Source organism: Rhizoctonia solani, chromosome 5, assembly GCF_016906535.1.
Source record: "Rhizoctonia solani chromosome 5, complete sequence".
NCBI classification, from domain to species: Eukaryota; Fungi; Basidiomycota; class Agaricomycetes; order Cantharellales; family Ceratobasidiaceae; genus Rhizoctonia; species Rhizoctonia solani.
This window is the reverse complement of record NC_057374.1, coordinates 81,183-100,473: the sequence shown is the minus strand read 5'-3', so window position 1 is coordinate 100,473 and position 19,291 is coordinate 81,183. Positions and strand designations below refer to the sequence as shown.

The window sequence follows — 19,291 nt, the reverse complement described above, 5'->3', positions numbered from 1 at the left end:
ATCTGCGTCATAATCATAAAATGGCCCATCTGATTACATGGGCGAAGAGTAATGGAAAGTCTCAACAAGTTATATCCAGCGAGTGTTATTGGAATCCCTAGCGTATGTATTGAAACAAACAAGATCGAAAGCCACCATGAACCCATGCATCTCACGGCTAATAATACGTAGTAATCTTTCTGAGTCCAATCGATGAGTCTGAGATTCTCCGAGTGCTTGACAGAATAAATCGGAACCCAACCAGACTAGCGGACAACATAGAAGGGGAATGTGATATGATATTCACATCAAGGGTCGAGAATAAGTTCTACTTTTGGTGTTCGTTAGTGAGCCCCCCATTGTAATTCTCGTGGAGCTCAAGCTTTGGGGTGCCTCAAAGCCTGGTGATGTGACCCAATACATAGCTTTAAGGAAATGTGGCGTTGTATTGTGACAAGGCAAGGAGGGACATAAATAGCTACCCAGATAAGATCTTGTCAGATATACACAATCGATCACTTTCTTTAGGATCGGGAAGTCACTACAGTATTCGAGCAATTCAAGGGTGTATGATTTTTTCCGAAGCGATTAGATGAGTACCCACGATTGAACCCGTGGACTGAGAGGCAGAAATCCCGCCTAACTTTCTCTTGAGAAATAACTGAGAAGACCAAAGTAAGACTATCATCACATGCAAGCACGCGCCACATTCACAAACCAATTGCAAGGTCACATTCATTCACATTTTAGCAATCCATACAAGAACACTTGACAATAATTTCGCCCCGGATCATACCAAATACCAATTGAAGCCTTCACGTTTCGTTATCATCGAATCTTGTATGATTGCACAACAGTCTCCTTAGCTGGTGTCAGTTCTTTCGTGTGTAGATCTGGGTGTTGAACTTTGAAGTGAATTTCCGCATCCAACTCGCGCGAGTTATCCTCGCTCTTGCGCATGTGCAAACGCCCAGATATGCACGTGCCTGAGATAAATCGCATACATGTTAGTTCCGCCAGAGAAAAAAAAAAAAGAAAGGAAAATGTCGGACGGATCGCACCTTCTTTGACATCAACTGGGTTCCTAAACAAGAACAGTGTCTGCTTCCAATGCGTCGGCATACTTGCCGGTCCAGTAGAAAAAGACACTTCCTTTCCATCTTTGATGATCTCCTCCCCGCTCATACTCTTCTTTCGAATTGGACCCATGCTCGACTTGCGACGCGCGACTAGCTCGGGGCGAGCTTTGATCTGAAGTACGTCGGTTGTTATGACATCGCCTTCTCCCTTTGCGATAGTGGGTTCGGCGTCGGACGGAACATCAGCACCATCTGTTGTGAACCAGGTGTCGAAATATAAGAGAAGCGCGTGAGCCTTTCCTGGTCTTGTAGCAGTGAGAACGAAAGGCGAAGAAAAGTCAAGGTTCTTGGATGTTACGCGTTGGATGGGAATGTCCTGACCGAAATAAAAATTATTAATTTCGTAATTTCTTAAATTAAACACGAGGAATTCACTTTGATTAGTTCATCGTTGGTAAGAACTGCATCTGCCGAGACCACTTCGATGAGTGCATCATCGTAGACTTCTTTGGCCATCGAGGACATGTTAAAGCCTACGCAGGAGAATTTAACAGCGGACGACTGAGAAAAAAAAGTAGTTACCGTAAACATTATCCCAAAAGGTGACATTTTCCTTGATAACGCTTGGGATTTCAACAAGATTGGCCATGATACGGCACTGGCTAGGCGCCATAAGACCACCTGCCCTCAAGAACTTGTCTCTTGCGAAAAGAACTGTAGTATAAATGAGAACCATGTTGGACTAATCAAGTACTCTTCGCTTACCAGAATCGAGCATAGATTCGTAGAGCAGAGAATAGCCCATCCATTCGCTGATAATTACATCTACATGCGTATAGCCATCAGGAAGAGAAATGTTTTCTACTTTTCCTCGGATAAGCCTGGATGATAATCTGAGTCTACATCATAGATATGACGCCAAGCAGACTTACGTTATGATATCCTCATATCCGTTATCCTTGAAATTTTGCTCGGCCTTGACACCAACTCCGCTGGCTTCAATCGCGAACACCTTCCGTGCACCGGCACGGGCTGCGAACATGGACAAGATTCCCGTACCTAGGTAGATTGGGAAGTTAAATACTGCAGTTAGGTTGACGGGGATATAGACGTACCGCATCCAACATCCATGACAACAGCATCCTTGAATATTTGAGGGTTGGAAAGAATAAAAGTAGCATAGGATGAAGTCCGAACGCTATCCTGGATCATCACAGCATGGATTTCTTTTCGGGATATATTAATAAATGAGCAGAAGGAAAGATAAGGAGATGCAAACCATTATAAGAATAACTGTCAAAGTAATGGGTATCATCATCTCGGGGTTTGGTAGGAATTGCTTCAACAGAGGTGGATGCCACCTGCTCTTCAGGGTATTCAGACTCGGAAAGCAGTTCGGGTACACGTCGTCCCAGATCTTCGAATCTTGCTCGAACCTTGACCAATTCTTGCTCCATCTCAGTGATCTTCGTATCATAAAGCCAAAACGGATTAAATTAGTCGGTCAGGGTGCAATTTGTTATTGCCACAAAATTGTGATTACCTTCTTACTGTCGCCCTATAGCCAAGTGAGACCGATGTGAGGGTTCGATAGTTTAAAGAGAACCCACTGGTTTATCCTCTTCATCGTCACTCCACTCATCATTACCGATTACTAGAAAATCTTAAGTGTCCGAAAGAGGATAAAGGATAAATGTACACAGACATAATAGTGGGTCGTCCTCGATAACGGGGCGCAGATGGATATCGTCCGCGAACAATGGATTGTCAGATTTGAGCGCCAGTACCTCGGCGGGAGTTGATTGCTGGAATAAATCTTACATTAAATGATTACTACTCGAGATTTCAGACTCACAGATTTCCGAACATAATTAACAAGTCGCACCCTCTTGAGAAAATCGAGCTCTGCTCTAGTGAGTAGAAATATGGTGCATTCTGGATTCATTTACTCAGGTCATTTCCCAATCCGACAATATCCACTCCATGAATTTCTTTATCATAAGCTACTGCTTTGAGTGCATTGGAAAGTATGGTCTGATCGAATAAACTCTTTGTGGGAGTATCATCGTCGTCGACCCAATCGCTGAATGTCTCTTCTTCCTGTGTTCCCTCCGAGCTAGTATCAACTTCACTGTCTTCAGGTCCTGACAGCTGATTGGTCGGAGGAAGAGTAATGTTTACGGACATGTTGAATTCAATCGCGGCAGGGAGGTAGTTACACAAGATTGCTTCCGTTTCCGGATAGTCACGTGACCGGCATGTTACTTCACCTAACTCGAGTGTCATTTTTTGCATTATACTCGAACTAGTCAATAATCTTCGCTCACAGAGACTGACCCAGTCATCACCATATGGCGTTTCCGCTTTGCTGGACCTCCCCGGCTTCTCCCTTCAAACCCTTGGGTGGCTCTCCCACCATAAGCCTAACCCAAGACCTTAGCCCCGATCAGTCTAATGTCGACATCTTAATTCTTGAGTGTAACGATGTGTACAATATTCTCTACACTTTGTACGCAGACGTGTTTGTTGGGCCTGGTGCGTGATCCCTTGCTGGTTCTATTCTTATCTCGTGACCAATGGAACCAGACCCTCGCAAGATAGACATAACATGCAGCGAAAAGGAGCCAGCCGTTATAGGTTGGAAGTCTCATTTCGGTGGTGGTTTCTGGCTCTGACCAAGTAATTAAATAGCCCGCAACATTCTGTTCTTTACTCTGCTTTATGAGAAAGCAGCAGTCGAACAAATATGGAACATATACTATCATTTCAAGATTGACGAATCTACCTCGGCTCTTTTGACGGCTCATTCACGCAAATTGGCTGATGCCTCAGTAGCACTGAGCGCTTGGTCTCAGTCTCCCTACTCATCTCTTATCAAAATTGTCAATCAGGATACTCTAGACAAAATTCACAATATTTGGACAAAGTATGCCAACTTTCCAGAACTTCCTAATCAAATGCTACAAGATATCAAAGCAAAGCAAAGCAAGCTCGCCAGTGCAATGCTTAAGAGTACAGGATCTGATCAGAACATACGCGTTTCGCGCTCGACCACACTGGTGTGGCCCCAATCTGCAATTGAGGTATCAGACGAGTTCAAGCGTTTCTGGCGTACAGGTACTACGAATAAGCCATCCAGCAACGAGGATAGGCTGAATCCAGCATGGATATACTCGGGCAAGAACGAGGAGTGGTCTGTTTACTCTACTTCGTTTCCAGAGGTATTCCACTTGGTGGAGGCGTTCCTACCTGACAAACGTGACCCAAGAAAGAAATTACCGACGTGCCTAGATAAAGCCAGGCAGCAGTTTAAGCTAGCATGCGAGTCTTTCCAGGTGTCGCTTCGTACTGAGAAACTTACTCTCCGATTCTATACTGGCGACCCACTGTGTTTTTCCCTTGCTCTACAATCTAGCTCAGAATTAATCCCACAGTATATCGACCCTTGGGACGCCAAACCAATCGACTTGACCCATCACTTTTCTTTATCTCCTCCACGACAATTCGAAATCATTGATGCTACGCGCTTTATTGATACCCACGGGCTCTGGAATCTAATTATTGCTATTCAACCGCTGCTTGCCTCAACCAGTAGCATTCTCTACACCGAAGCACACACCCCTTCTGATCAATACGCCCCCATCACATTTTATGAACGCATCTGCTCGGATCTCCCGACTTTCAGCCTGATCAGCGGCCTTGTTCCTCGTGCATTTATTTCCGAATTCCAAAGCCAATCCAACTCTCACGAAATAAATATATTTGATGAAGAAGAACATGAACAGCGTGTTGCCTGGGTGTCTGCAGATCCATGCCCTCCATCGGTTCCTCTTGGAGTAAAGTTTAGCGTCACAGATATTGCAGACGCACTCTTTTACATTTATCGGGGAATGCATTTCTTTGACGATAGTCCCGAGTACTTCGAACCTGTCCCCCTCTCCAGATTGCGCGTTTGGTCCCAATTGCCTTATAACCGGGAAACAGTGGCACGCATTGTTCGACACGTGCAGTCTAGAGGCCAAATTCATCTGGTTGGCGGAATGTGGGAGGACGTTGCTAACAGAATCATACACCTGGTTCAAGGTAACAAACTTACCTATCAAGACGACCGACATTTAGAAGATCTCAAACTTCAATTCCAACTATGTGATTTCCTTCCCCTCCCGAATCCACCGACTCCCGTTGGTATATTCGCAGGGTGGAGCGAAGTTCCTCCTGTCGTCTGCCTGGTACTGAAGATCCCGGCGTCAGCTAATGAGTTGAAGGTGCTCAAGGACTATGGTGAATCGATCCAACCGCGTTTGACTTGCATTATCCGGAAGTCCGCCAACGATAACAAGCCGCAAATGTTTTCGTCACTACATGCAGTATGGGGAACCCTTGTGCCTTCGGAAGACGCATACAGTATCGAACCGGACAGATCTGGACAAGAGACCAACGGCTCCTCCGATATGATCGTTTCGTTTTGGATCTCGTCCGCGCTGATTGCAGGGAATGAGACCACTGTTAGTCTGGCTTTCAGGTACACTTCCTTGAGTCACCGTTTATACCACAGGAGTCTCGGTCATGATCTGGATATCTTCAAAGCTCAAGTTAAGGATCAAAAGCATGTGCTCGTTCTTCGCTCTCGGCCTATGCAAGCTCCTTTTAAGCAATCACTACCTCTTCTCCCTGCTCCGCCACCTCCATCTAGCAACGCAACTTGCGAATGTACGTCGTATTGGCGGGGCGACAGGTGGTATATAAAGGATATCGTAGCCCGGCTTGATGTTACGGATCCTGAAGAAAAGATTTCCCTTGCAGGAGGAGCGAAGGTTTCCATGCAACTCGAAGGGCCATGTAGGTTACGCCTATCAATTGGTGACTACACACATGCGGTCAGCATCCCATTTCCTGCAAAGGAGTCGGATATCAGACTTAGGATTGCGAGAAAATCTTCTTACATAGAAGTAAGTTCTTAACCAATTACGGCCCAGAGTGTTTTTATATCTCGTAGGCGGTTACGACTCCATACCAACCATGGTACGCGGGAGGCTACCCGCCTAGTCCTTTCCCCATCCTCTCGAATCCGCCCAGACCTTGGAACGTACATCATATTCCGCTCGACAAACTTCCGTTGATCGAACTCTCTGATACTGAGGCTATGGAGACGTATATCCTTCCCCACATGGCTTTACAGCATTCCGATCGCGAGCGTAAGATTATGTTCGACCCTAACTACGTTCCTCGCGACCACATTCATGCACTCAAAGTCGGAATCAACATTCTTATCCATGATTATATCGGTTTCAAGTTCCGAGGGCCGCCTTTTGAGGTCTTTGCTCTTCGGCCGGTGGGCTCGGGAGTTCAGATGGTTCTGCTCGTAGGCGGGATGAGATCAGACTCTTCTGGAGGCACGATCGTACTCGACACGGCCGTTATACCTGTTACCAACGAGAACAAGTCCATGGTTCTGCCACTTCTCGACCCAATAGGCGAGTCGGGTGTGTTAATCATGAGCGTCGACGTACAGCATGGTGAAATGGGGGCATGGAAGCAGTATTTGGCAGCCTGTATAGAGCGTGTTCGAACTTGGACCCACAAGCCCGAGTGCGAATATCAGGCGGCCGGACAAGCCCCGATATCGCTTCAAGACGGCGAGGATTCGATTTGTGCTTGCGGGAATGGTATCGGGTTTGAAGGTAAAGAATGGATCCCTCCTGAAGCACCCAAATGGCAGCAACTTCTGCCTTATGCGACTCGTGCAGGCGTATCACCCATTTTCTCCGTTCCTTATCTGGAGATTGTGGGAGGAGAAGTATTCAAAGATACCGGGTATGGGCGGCCCCCTCCAGTTACTGCCCCGCTGAATGGATGTTGGGCGTGTGCGAAGAGTGGTGTGCCGCTTAGCGCATGTGGACGGTGTCAGCGTGCGAGATATTGCTCAGCCGAGTGCCAGAGGAGGGATTGGAAGGAACATAAGCGGAAATGTAATCGCATTTAAATAAATGCATGAATTTTAGTGACTGTTTGACCAAATATTGTGATCTTCAGTCAAGCATATATAAAATTTAAAATACAGTTATCTGATAAACATGTTCAGCGCATTATTGTTGTTCAATGTTCTGATCCGATATGATATGTACGCTTGGGTCTTCCGACCTCAACCAACAACTTGAGCGTGTACTGGTGCACCTTGATTTTACATTCGTTTCTCGATTTAGATTAATATCAAGCCACAGACAAAAATTGGTTTCTCATATTGTTAAATACCTTGGTATTTCTCACCTAACACTATTCTAATCCAAACCCACCAGAAATACTTTAGCGCTTCCTTTCTCGCGGCAGATTCCTGGTAAAAAACTACCCTAATTGACGATCCGTCGTGAACCTTAACCTGAACTTCAAAGACGTCTACCCATGCCGGACCATCCCGTCATGTCGCCAGCGTCCTCGAGAGCAATACCAGAACACCTCGCCTCATACCAGGCGAAGTTCGCCGAGCTCTCACAGTTGGCCGAGCACGCAGGTCCAGAGAAAGCTCGCGCTTGCCAAAACGGGGAATCTTAATTCGCATCAACTGGCACAGGCAAGTCGGACACAAAGTCTTGTTCGTTGACTAATCGTCTTGTGTAGCTCAGAACTCTTGTTGGGATCATGCTTAAGGAGTACGGAAACCGCGTCCAGAACGAACTTGAGCAACCGGCACAAGGCACGACTGATACTCAGGTGAGTGTTCCTAATAAATTGCCCGTCTAAACTGCGTTGGCAGGAAATATGCAGTAGTAGTGTCTGACTGGCGCCTCGCCCTGTGCCCACAGGTCATGGGTGAATATGTACCAAGGACTAGTTCTGCTACGAGAAATGAAACTACGCTACAATCAGTGAGTTATCAATATCTTGCATCCCTAGCTTTGGGATGTTGATTTGTATATGCAGGTTGAGCAGTCACATCTCCCAAACGTGGAGTCTCTAACCTTGCACGAGACAAATGAATCAGAACTTTCATAATTGGTTGTAATTACATGTTCGAGTTCAACAAATGGGCCATGATCATCTTTATCGTTCGTTTTTATGTTGAGATGCACATAATATGCGCATATATCGTAATACGATGGCATACGCGAGCCTAGCGTACGACGTTTCCGTTTGTCAGAACAAATCGAGGGATACTGCGAGTATCATTGATCGTGAAGACGGGCTAAACGCGTATCTAGGCTCATACTTGAATAGGACAGGCGCATTGACCTGTTGTGACCAAGTCAGATAATGATCTAGGTGCCAACCCGGAATCATGCTGGTGCTGCGGCAAACCATATGATTTCCTGTGTATCATCGACCGCAATCATGTATACTTATCACGGCCGCCCCCTTCTGACGGCATCAAGTTCCGTGACACTTCTACTCTAGCCCCCATCGCTAAACATGGGAACGGCGAAACCCCAAATCCTGGCGCTCATTCTCCTCTCCGTTGAGACAAAATATCTCCAAGCGAGTTCGGATTCAATCTATCATACGGCACGTCCGGAGGGTCGTCGGAGCCGGATAAGAGCATGATAGGAAGGTGCTTCCCGAACTACGTAATCGAGCCTATCCCTCACTTGGGGGAAATCAACCACCGAAGAGATGATTGGATACATGCGTCATGCCATGGAGTGGGTCCAGGCATACCCCTACATCGGGGACCTTTCTCTTCTTGCCCCTGCAACGAGGCACTCGCTCGATCCAGTAATTGATGAGAGAGGGCATGCCGAAGATCGATTTTCGGGGACGGATTGAACTTTATTTTCAACTCGGTGGTGAATAATAGTGGCTCCCCATCGATCCGTGAAATGAAGATCCCTGTGGCTATCCCGACCGAGGAGAAACAGGACAGGTGACGGCAACTTCTGTGGGGCTTCCGAATCTACAATCGTGATTTGCGATAAAGCTAAGGTCTTTCGATATTCGCGACCACCTTTGCCCTCTTGAAACCCGCACGATGATCTTGCCTACTACTCAGGGCGATCCCAAAGAAATTGTTCAGAGATTGTAAGTTCGGTGTTACATTTCTACCCTATAATTCAAAGTATCCTGACCGTAATGCGAGATGCGAGAAGGCTGGCGGAGGGGCTGGATTGCAGGCTACTGAACAGGCTCACCAAGTTCATGTCGTCACTAAATCTACCAGGTGTGTCCAAAATGCGATGTTGCCCCCCCCCTGGCGTTCTGACTAAGCAGCAATCAGCGACAAGCCGCTCCTTCACGCACTAATCATTGGCATAAACAAATATGTAGCCAACGTGCACTTGGCCGCAGCTGTGCCCGATGCATTGTCCTTCAAGGAATATCTCACGAACGACTTGCTTGTACCCGAGGAACAGATAAAGGTTATTCTCGATGAGGAGGCCACACGAGCAAATATAATCAAGGCTTTTCAGGATCTCGCCGACGAAAATAATGGAATAGATCGCGATGATCCGATCGTCATTTACTACGCAGGCCACGGCAGTGAAATCGATCCACCACCAGATCGAGCTGCCAATGGTCCAAAGGTCCAGTGCATCATTCCCCAGGACACTAGCACCGACGCCGGAATTGTACCCATCCCTGATTTTACTCTAGGCACTCTGATCCATCGAATTGCCCAGGAAAAGGGTAACAATATCGTGAGTTATTCTCACTCACATCTCCCTGCAAATCACTCACTGTTTTGTATAGACTTTGATCTTCGACTGTTGTCACTCTGCCGGTGGAACTCGTGATGAAATAGACGATGCCCGATTCATCGACAAGTCCAAGCTTCCCAAACTCCCCGCCTCACCAGACAAGGACATAATTAAAAAGGCTCTCGAGGGGTCTCGAGATGTGGTTGACCCAGCTTCACTCGGATTGTCCTTTGAGGACATGGGTTCTCACGTCATTTTGGCTGCATGCGGCCATGCCGAAGTTGCGTTCGAGAATGGGGAAGAGAAGCACGGATACTTTTCCAGCGCACTGCTCAAGCTGCTGCGAAGCGTCCAGATAGACAGTCTGACATACAGAGCATGCATGCAGCGTCTTCCTCCCCTGCGCACAAGGCAGTAAGTATAATTCCGACTTCCGTCACTCGGCCTCATTGATTGACGGTCATTCAAGGCCACAGAATCCCGTCTGCGAGGGCAAGCACATGAACCGCATCTTTTTCAATGCCAAGGTTCAAGGCGCTAGCGTATCTATGATCCTAATCAAAGCAAAGGGCAAAGACTTTTATCTTCAGTCTGGGGTTGCCCAGGGCATCACCCCTGGTAGCCAGTTTTCTATCCACACGAGCGATATTCCTAGCAAGGACAACCCTTCTCTTGGCACTCTCGAAGTCGATTTGGTCGAACCGTTCGTGTCGCGTCTGAAAGATGCCGACACGCTGGCTCTCAAAGCTACTACGGTCTATTACGGTCGTCAGGTGGCATACGGTCCTGAGCAAGCGCTCGATATATATGTCACACAGCAGTTTGTCGATGCTGCCAAACCAAGCGACGCATGGGCCCGGGCGTTTGCAGGCGGTGCCGGCGAACTCGTTTTGCGCCCCGTCGAACCGGAGCTCGCTTCCGTCGTCCTGTCTGTTAACAAGAAGAAGAAAGCCACGTTTACGCTCACGAATCAAGCTGCGGTACAGTACGGAGTTGCGAAACTGCCTCGTCCTACTTATATGCCTATCCCTCCCGAGGCCGAGCGCGTGATGCCCGTTTTGACGGCTATTTCTCAATGGAACTGGCAGCTTCGTCGTATGCCCCTCGATGGCCGGCCGTTTGCGAAAACGATCGATTATGAATTTTACAAGCTTCGGCAGACCGGGGAATATAGTGATGAAGGGGACATGGTGCTCGTGCCCGACGGCGACAACCTCAATGTCGATGGAGTGGTTGATATAGTGCCCACCCCTGATGATTGGTACGGGATCAAGATCACCAACAACTCCACACGAGATCTTTATGCCTATTTGTTTGATTTCTCCTGCACGACTCTGTCTATTGGTAAGTAGTCACTGTATCCCTTTTCGTGATTCGAGGAAACTAATCCTCAGATCAGCGCGCAGGACGATCCCGATTTTAGGTATCAATACATCCGATCCCACACTTCCCAAGGGCGGCAGCTTGACGATCGGATACGGCTCAGGAGGCCAAGAGCCTTTGATATTTTCGGTTACCGAAGGCCTAAGGTTTGATGTCAATCACTTCAAGCTGTTCGTCACAACCCATGCGACCGATTTCGACTCATTGGAGCAGGAGAGTCCGTTTGAGGGCAGAGGCACGGTCGCGAGCAGTAAAGTGAAAGAGCTGTTTAATCAGAAGCCTCTATGGGACGCTTTTACGATTGCCCTTGTACAAAGGCAGTATCCCAAGGGAGAAGAGCCCGAACCCGAGGTCGAGTCTGAGGGCGAGCAGGAGGCAGAAGAAGGCGCAGAGGAAGAAGTGGTGCCGAAGCCCGAGCCCGAACCCGAGCCCGAACCCAAACCCGAACCCGAGCCCGAGCCCGAGCCCACTCCCGGACCCGGGCCTACACCTGGACCTGGTACCGGTACTGGTGGCTGTGTATTGTTCACAGGCAGATCCGAGGAGCCACTCCAAGCTCGTGCCATGTCGTCGGCTGAATCGATGCAGCCTTGGTTCCGCACACCAAAGCTTACCAAGGAGCTCATTTCTTCTATTTGTGGCATGAGACTGCGTACCCATTCTAAAGGGCAAGGTCTCGCCGGGGCGACTGCAACCGCGGTACGTCTATTTGTTCTTCCCGCGGCATCATGTCCTGTACTGACCTTCTGTATAAATATTAGCGAACCGGAGCATACTTTGAAATATGGGTCATTGGGAACGATGACATGCTTAAACTCACACCCGATGAGGAGGAGATGAGGTACCGCTCTCATCCGGCCCCCGACAATGCCGATTACGAATGGACCGATGGTCGCGTTTTCGACGAAACCGAAAAGCTATGGAGCAAGCTCGAGCCTGGCGATTGCTTCGAAGTGATGGTCGGCGCGAGCGGCAGAGGATGGACGAACGACGCAAATCGGGGCCACTTGATGTTCTGGTAGTTGTCTCAGGTGTCATACTGTTCGATCCGTGCAGTATTCAAATTACGAGTGAATAACAAATGAATTATTGACTGTCTTGTACGAGATTAATGTGACAAATATCGAGAAATATTCATAAACCGTGATTCCGATGCTCCTTCAGCCTGTGTATGAGCTTGCAAGCATGAATACACACAGTACTGCGCAAGGCGGAATAACGAGAGGTTTGAATTGTGAAGCAGAGTTATACCATAATCGATCACGTTAAAAGGGTAGTAGTTCTATTTTCTGAGGGTAAGTCTTTTTGACAATGCCGTACAATGGCTTTTGTGCCCGTATCAGCCTTTACGATATGGGATCATTGGCTAGAGAACTTGGGATCTGGGGTATAGATACTTGAGTGTTAGCAAGTTATATAGTTCTACTCTAAATATAACTGATTTTCCAACTAGTGATGTATTCTGTACGGCTGAAACACTTAATGGAAGGACGCATACATGCACTATCTATACCTTTCGAAGGTCGTACTGATAACGGTACATTAGTTCCGATCAACACAGCCAAAACAGGGACGAATACACGTGTCCGAGTCCACTGGCAAATATAAAGTACGCTTTTGGAGAACTCTGAACCCCGTGTCCTGAAGATGAACGTAGCAAGCATGCATGATTTACACCGAGAGCCGCAAGTAGTGTGAGTCGAAGTTCCTCCCGCTCCTTAGCCGAGAGTACCGGAATCTACTAACCTTCACGCATACCCGACTAGCGAGACCCAGAAATCTATCAAAAGCCAGTAAGTTCGTAACACCCACCGGTTGGGTTTTCCGGCTCACCGCCCCGACCTAGATACCCAATATGGAACCTCCATGCGCTCCTGATTGGAATCGATACATACAAAAAAGTCGTAAAACTCACCGGGGCTTCCAAAGACGCAGACTCCATGGAAGAGTTTCTCCTTTCCGACCTGTCCGTCCCGGCTTCACAAATAACCAACCTCAGGAATGAGCAGGCCACTCGGTCTGGTATAATAGCTGCTCTGACAGAGCTACGCAGAAATCCGGACATTGATTATCTTGATCCTATCCTGATTTACTATGCTGGGCACGGATGCGAAGTCGACACGCCATCCACCGATTGGGGTTCCTATCATGAGAAAACGCAATGCCTGGTTCCATGGGACGCGGGGGCACTGGACTCGGACGGGAAGCTCATACCACCTATCCCGGATTACACCATTGCGGCTCTATTGTACGCGTTAGCCGCAGAAAAGGGAAACAACATTGTAAGTTACGAGAGTATAGGTTACATAACATCGCTTAAGTATTATTGATCCCCCAAGACCGTAATATTCGACTGTTGCCATTCGGCGAGTAGCACCCGGGGCGTCCAAGGGACATTCAACAGACACGCTCATCTAGAATTGAAGATCACACCATCTTGGAAGTTAGCCCAACACCACATCATAGGTGACCCTAAAAAGACCGCCTATCGACCACGTCGACTAAATCCGGAGGATCTTCCTCCACTCTCCCGAGACGTGGACACGGATATTCTTCAAACTCACATCAGTTCCCATATTGATTCAGAAAGTAGCCCAAAATACCGAATTCCACTTGATCGGGACACTTCCGGATTTCATAGATTTGGGCGCTCACATATACTTCTTGCCGCATGTGGGCATGCTGAAGTAGCTTACGAATGTGCGAATTCAGACAGTGGGTTCTTCACCACCGCCTTGCTCGAACAACTGCGCTCTCGGCAAATACACAAGATGACATACAAAGCATGCTTCGAAACTTTCCACGTTACCTACTCCGAGGTAAGTATCCAATATCATTATGCCTTTCATCGATTCATATCTCAGCTGTATTAAATTAAATCAAAACAGCCTTCAGAGCCCTGTGTGCGAGGGAGATAAGCTCGATCGACTGTTATTCAGTACCACAGTTCCAGAAGAAAGTCGCATCTTCATACCCATGCGAGAGAAATCCAACGGCTATGTCCTCAAGGCAGGATTTGCCCAGGGGGTCATTCCAGGCTCAAAATATGGTATTTATGGGGACGATCTGAGCACCGAAAAGGGGACCTTCACCGCCAATCCTCTCACCGACCCGAAGCTTTATCCATGCCAGACACAGTGCGACATTCATCGGGTGCGACTATTCCTACTTTCCCCCGAGCAAGGCTGCTTGAGCGAGGACAGTTCCATATGTACCAAGTCTGTCTCACTGACGCGTTCAAAAACAAATTCTCTGCTGAATCGACCTGGAGATCCGCCATGGAATAATTCAAGTAGACTCAAAAACCGAATCCAAGGCCGTCTTGGATGTTGATAGGTCTGGTGGAGGGATAACTATTGAAATTGCCGGGTTGACAAGCAAACAGCTTCACAAGTGCCTTCCGGAACAAAGTAGGATCCAAAAATTGTTATTTTCGATGGCCCAATGGGACTGGCATCTATTCAGAGAGCCGGAAGCTAGCTCTCGAGCCAAGGGACGTGCCCAACTGTATATGTATCGGCTAGACGAGGCGGGACCGAGTCTGGTTCCTTTGGATAATGGCGTGGCTACTTTGATGGTACCCTCCAAAGAACTTTACGGATTTAGAATTAAAAGCCTGTTTCATCGACGCCTATACGCGTATTTGTTCTACTTCAGCACAAAAAGCCAGTCAATCAGTAAGTCGATAAATTTTGTTTCCATTATTTTAATAACTTAATCACTTCAGAGCCCTTGTTCCTCAGTGTTTGCGGTAACGGCTACGTAGATGCTCCGCTTGAGGCGAATGGGGAACTTACGATTGGTTATGGGAATGATGACATGATTTCAGGTCCCATTTCCTTTCAGCCTGAGACAGATGTGGGATATTTCAAGTTGTTTCTCACAACGGTACCAGGGGATTTCGATTTGATGGCTCAATTGTCACCCTTTGCCCAGTCGGAGAATGGGCATATTGTATCATTGATAGGTGGCGATCGGTGCTCGAGCGGGATAGATATACGGGGATGCGATCCAACTGATTCTAGCCAAGCAGCGCTGGTCAATAGGCGGATGCGCCCTGTAGATCGTTCTGGTCGCCCCAAAATTACCAGCCGTCTTGCGGATGGACTGAATAATCTGAGAGGCAATGATCACACCACTTCGATTTTGGACACAGCTTCGAATCATTTGCACAGCCACGTGGACGGGAGCGCAGAGATCCACAACTTCTCGATGATTGGTCAAATTCCCCGAACGCTGAGCAGCTCCGAGGCCGCCGAAAGGCTTGATAATCGGGAAATATGGGAGACTGTTTGCTTGCAGGTGACCATAAAACGGGTTAATCACTAAGCTCGGAGATAAAAATCCACGTTGATTCTGGCGTTATGCGATACTAAATTAATTTGGGTTGTGACCGCTTGTTTAATAGAATTTCTACTCAGATACTTCCTCAAAGCCACGGGATCAATCCTTTCCCATATTATACGTGTGGAGCGCACGTTGATAACCATCGTCCAAGCACATTCTTCGAGGTCGTTTCGCCGCTTATCTGGGTGGACATACAGTACCGATAAATCTGTGAAGTAACATTCGACGCAGTTTAGATTCAATCTCCTAATTCGGATCCCGTATTCTGGGGAACTTGCTGCTGAATTCGTCATATCCTATGCCACTCCCCTATCGAAATCTACATTGCCCGGTACTTTGGCATGGGTGACTCCGGCGCCGTAATATTGATCTTCCGAACTTCGCGATTTTATCGAATCTCGAGACTCGAATCAGGAGACATCGCGAGCCTCGTGTACCTAATCTACACTGCCATCAGTACTATAATACCCGCGTCGTGCAGTCTTCCTGTCCGGCCGTGAACGCGTCTCTTTGATCTGTACTTTACTGCACCATGCCTGTTTCCCCAAAGAATATTCTAGTGTTTTGCGACGGAACGGGCCAAGATGGTCTAATCACAGGTGCGCTATAAGTAATCTACGAAAGTAGCATACATTGAGGTATTGCCTTTCAGAGGAAGCCCCATTGGATAAATCCGCTAACCATTTCACGAATGTGTTGAGATTATGTGCGCAACTTACAATGTCATCTATACTGCTTACTTACGTCGGCATGCAGCCCGAGCAATCACAAAGACCTTTGTAGATGAGGAGTGAGTACCTCAAGGTAGTTGACATGGTTTGTGAAGTGCTCACTTTATTTCTGGTGAAGAGGGGACGAACGGTTACAGATCGTTTACTACCAGAGTGGAGTTGGGGTTGCCACTGACTTTAACGGAGAAGAAGCCTACTCGGATAGCGCCAAGAAAGCGTTCGGTACTGCCGTAGGTGAGCTTTATGCATTTAATCGAATCCTTTATTCTCAAACTCAAACCGTTTCCCCTGTGCAGCAAGCAAAATCCGTGATGCGTACAATTTTATTGCCCAGAATTATATAGAAGGAGATGAGATCAGGTTCGTAACTTCATTGCTGGCCCTTTCCAGAAGCTGAACGATATATGTAGTATCTTCGGATTCTCACGAGGTGCTTACACCGCTCGCAAAATATCCGGCCTCATCGTAAGCACTGTGGTTATCTTTCGTCTGGTGCAGAACTAGATTATTGCAACATTCAGGACCGATTGGGACTTCTCGCTCCAAAGGATATGGGGAAGTTCTTTACCTACTGGAAACAGCTTAACGGCAAACTTTCGGGAAGCCCGCCTCGCCCTGACAAACCGGTCCCAATTAAGTATGAGTTCAAGTACTCCCAGGTTGATTACAATCCCTAATGAACTGCATCAATAGGTGCCTTGTAACTTGGGATACAGTGGGTAGGTTCCTTGGTTAGAGATATGCAGTTTTATATATTGATATACATATTTCAAGGATCGGTGCGCAATGGCACCCAAGAGGTAATTGACGCCCTTCAGCTAGATGACGACAAGTAAGTTAACGCGACACATACCTAAATATGCACATACTAACCAAGTGTATCAAGGCTCGCATCCAACGTCGAGAACGCTTGGCATGCGGTATCCTTCCATGAGAACAGAGAGAAGTTCATGTGCACTCTTTTCGGCGGAGCAGCGGAGGGTCAGACACTGAAACAGGCAGGTTTATTTGAATTTAGACAAAATCCAGATTGATTGATCATTTGTTTAGGTCTGGTTCTCTGGAGCTCACTCTGACGTTGGAGGTGGCTATGCAGAGATGGAACTTGCAGACACCACTTTGGCTTGGATTGTGGTACGTGCCTACCTTATTAATACCAAGTAAGAGTATATAACATGCTTATCAGGGTGAGATATCCAAATGTGTGGGCATAGACGAGGATTTCATTGAAAAATCTCTGAGCAATGTCGACAACAAGCCGAAGTGGGGAACAGCAACTCCCCATAACGCCTATGTCGCATCCGGTTTCTTGCGTCCCCTCATGGGCCGCGAGAACAGGCTGTCACTTATAAACAAGGACTCTGTTCTGCACCCGAGTTTGCTTCTTGCGCCTGATACCAAGGGCATGGTGACGATCTCTGACCTGAAGAAACACTTGAAGGTGTCTGATCTTGAGAAAAATACCTGTGAACTGAATGAGTTCGAGGCAAAGGTCAGGGAGTTCTGGCACGATGTAAGTCCAACTTTTGATAGGTTCTAAAGAATGAAGCTAATGTACCCGTTGTAGAAATTCCGCGATGGCAACGAGATACCTCAGTTCGAGACTCAGGACGATGCCGAGGGCTTGGTGTAGCTGTGCCCTGGTATGGAGATATGAATGTAACACTCAACCTGAAATCTATTGAAACAATTAAGCATCGAGAATCTATGAGCCCTCAGAGTCTTCGTGCCAAATGCCAATAATTTAACTTTGTTTAATAATCTCTCCGAATATTATTCACAATAATGGAAATGAGAAAGGTAGTTTATTTATGCTGATTCGGCGCAACATCGCCAACGATCTTACCAAAATACCAAGTTTCCCATTCTCGCGACATTTAACCCTTGCTCTTGTATGCATACCGAAATCTCAAGATAGCACCTCTCGCCTGTATCCTTCCGAGCCTCGTGAACCTCCTGGAGCGCTGTTCCGTCCGTCCACGCATCCGAACTTTCAGTAGAATGAAAACACTACCCGCCACTGTAGTATAGCAAAATCCTGAAACCCAGTATGTCAATGAAGAGCGACATTTCCAGTATGATATGCGCTAATAGCTATAACTTCAGTATATCTTCCTCGGTATGAATCAGACCACGGGAGCTTTGATGCATAAAGTCATTATACATTGACCTTCGTTTCAGCCTAGTTTTTGCTTAAATACGCGTACTTATTTTCGGCAGATTAACCTTGTACAGCGACCTCATTTCTCTCAGGTTCGTAGATTGCTTTCACACTCGGTCTGGGCTAACAACAGATACTTCGAAACAGCCATCCAATTGCTTTCTCTCTTGTTTGATCCGTAGATACAATTGAAAAATAAAGGTGCTTGCCACACTTCAAGTAACCTTACCCGGATCTCTTGTCCTGATCTCCCAGGCCCTATAAATCACGTACGAAACCAGCAAGTTGAGGCTTTGCCAAAGGAACGACCTGTGAATAAGCCTCCAGTATAAAACATGGCCGTCCACTTGCCACTTCTCGATGTCGGATATCGAGTTGTGAAACCAGGCTTGGCAACGGTTTGACGACTGGACGGGATCAATTATCCGAAATGGAACTTCAACTCCCCATAACTCCTATGCCGCATCGGGTTGCTTGCCTCCCATCATAGGCCGTGGGAACAGACTGTCACTTATAAACAAGGACTCTGTTCTGCACCCGAGTTTACTTCTTGCGCCCGATACCAAGGGCATGGTGATGATCTCTGACCTGAAGAAACATTTGAAGGTGTCTGATCTTGGGGCCAATGCCTGTGAGCCGAATGAGTTCGAGGCAACTCGTAAGGAGTTCTGGCACGATGTAAGTAAACCTTTCAACGAGTTCTGAAAAATAAAGTTAATATTGATATACCTGCTACAGAGGTTTAAAATCGAATATACAAAGTTCGAGACCCCGGACAATCTGGTGGCCTTGGTCATGATGTAACTGTTCTTTGTCGTAAAAATATCAATTTGACACTCAGCTTGAAATGGAATGGAACAATCAGTATTTGTACTTGGTATACTCACAATCGTGGCGTCGGGGAGATAAGACCCTCCCACACAAATCCATAATGCAAACACTGGTAGTGAGGTCATCTCTATTGGCCGAAAATTGGTGAGGTCA

At 47.2% G+C, this 19,291-nt stretch overlaps 4 protein-coding genes across 4 annotated transcripts; 3 read left to right on the top strand and 1 right to left on the bottom strand.

Annotated features, from left to right (window-relative positions):
• Positions 1-807: 807 nt before the first annotated feature.
• On the bottom strand, positions 808-3,245 carry RhiXN_08830 (protein arginine N-methyltransferase 3; the record flags this gene model as incomplete). Its single annotated transcript, XM_043328646.1, has 13 exons — positions 808-965; positions 1,041-1,434; positions 1,494-1,591; positions 1,641-1,772; positions 1,824-1,939; positions 1,991-2,117; positions 2,174-2,284; positions 2,338-2,524; positions 2,602-2,616; positions 2,669-2,712; positions 2,764-2,863; positions 2,914-2,963; positions 3,008-3,245. The coding sequence occupies 13 exons, from the start codon at positions 3,243-3,245 to the stop codon at positions 808-810; spliced, it is 1,770 nt and encodes a 589-aa protein (XP_043180092.1).
• A 164-nt stretch (positions 3,246-3,409) lies between these two features.
• On the top strand, positions 3,410-8,048 carry RhiXN_08829 (metacaspase protein; the record flags this gene model as incomplete). Its single annotated transcript, XM_043328645.1, has 8 exons — positions 3,410-3,593; positions 3,645-3,695; positions 3,750-5,768; positions 5,817-6,007; positions 6,055-6,872; positions 7,679-7,766; positions 7,859-7,921; positions 7,977-8,048. 8 exons carry the CDS (start codon positions 3,410-3,412, stop codon positions 8,046-8,048), a joined length of 3,486 nt encoding a protein of 1,161 aa, XP_043180091.1.
• Positions 8,049-9,018: 970 nt separating this feature from the next.
• On the top strand, positions 9,019-15,397 carry RhiXN_08828 (ICE-like protease (caspase) p20 domain protein; the record flags this gene model as incomplete). Its single annotated transcript, XM_043328644.1, has 13 exons — positions 9,019-9,068; positions 9,127-9,207; positions 9,265-9,685; positions 9,738-10,099; positions 10,155-11,029; positions 11,085-11,767; positions 11,830-12,086; positions 12,835-12,861; positions 12,915-13,350; positions 13,408-13,887; positions 13,964-14,221; positions 14,385-14,745; positions 14,796-15,397. The coding sequence occupies 13 exons, from the start codon at positions 9,019-9,021 to the stop codon at positions 15,395-15,397; spliced, it is 4,893 nt and encodes a 1,630-aa protein (XP_043180090.1).
• Positions 15,398-15,947: 550 nt separating this feature from the next.
• RhiXN_08827 (uncharacterized protein) lies at positions 15,948-17,779 on the top strand (the record flags this gene model as incomplete). The annotated part of the gene is made up of 13 exons (XM_043328643.1): positions 15,948-16,014; positions 16,068-16,121; positions 16,172-16,205; positions 16,265-16,380; positions 16,443-16,506; positions 16,557-16,611; positions 16,668-16,783; positions 16,840-16,865; positions 16,921-16,978; positions 17,033-17,148; positions 17,213-17,280; positions 17,333-17,659; positions 17,714-17,779. 13 exons carry the CDS (start codon positions 15,948-15,950, stop codon positions 17,777-17,779), a joined length of 1,167 nt encoding a protein of 388 aa, XP_043180089.1.
• Positions 17,780-19,291: the final 1,512 nt, after the last annotated feature.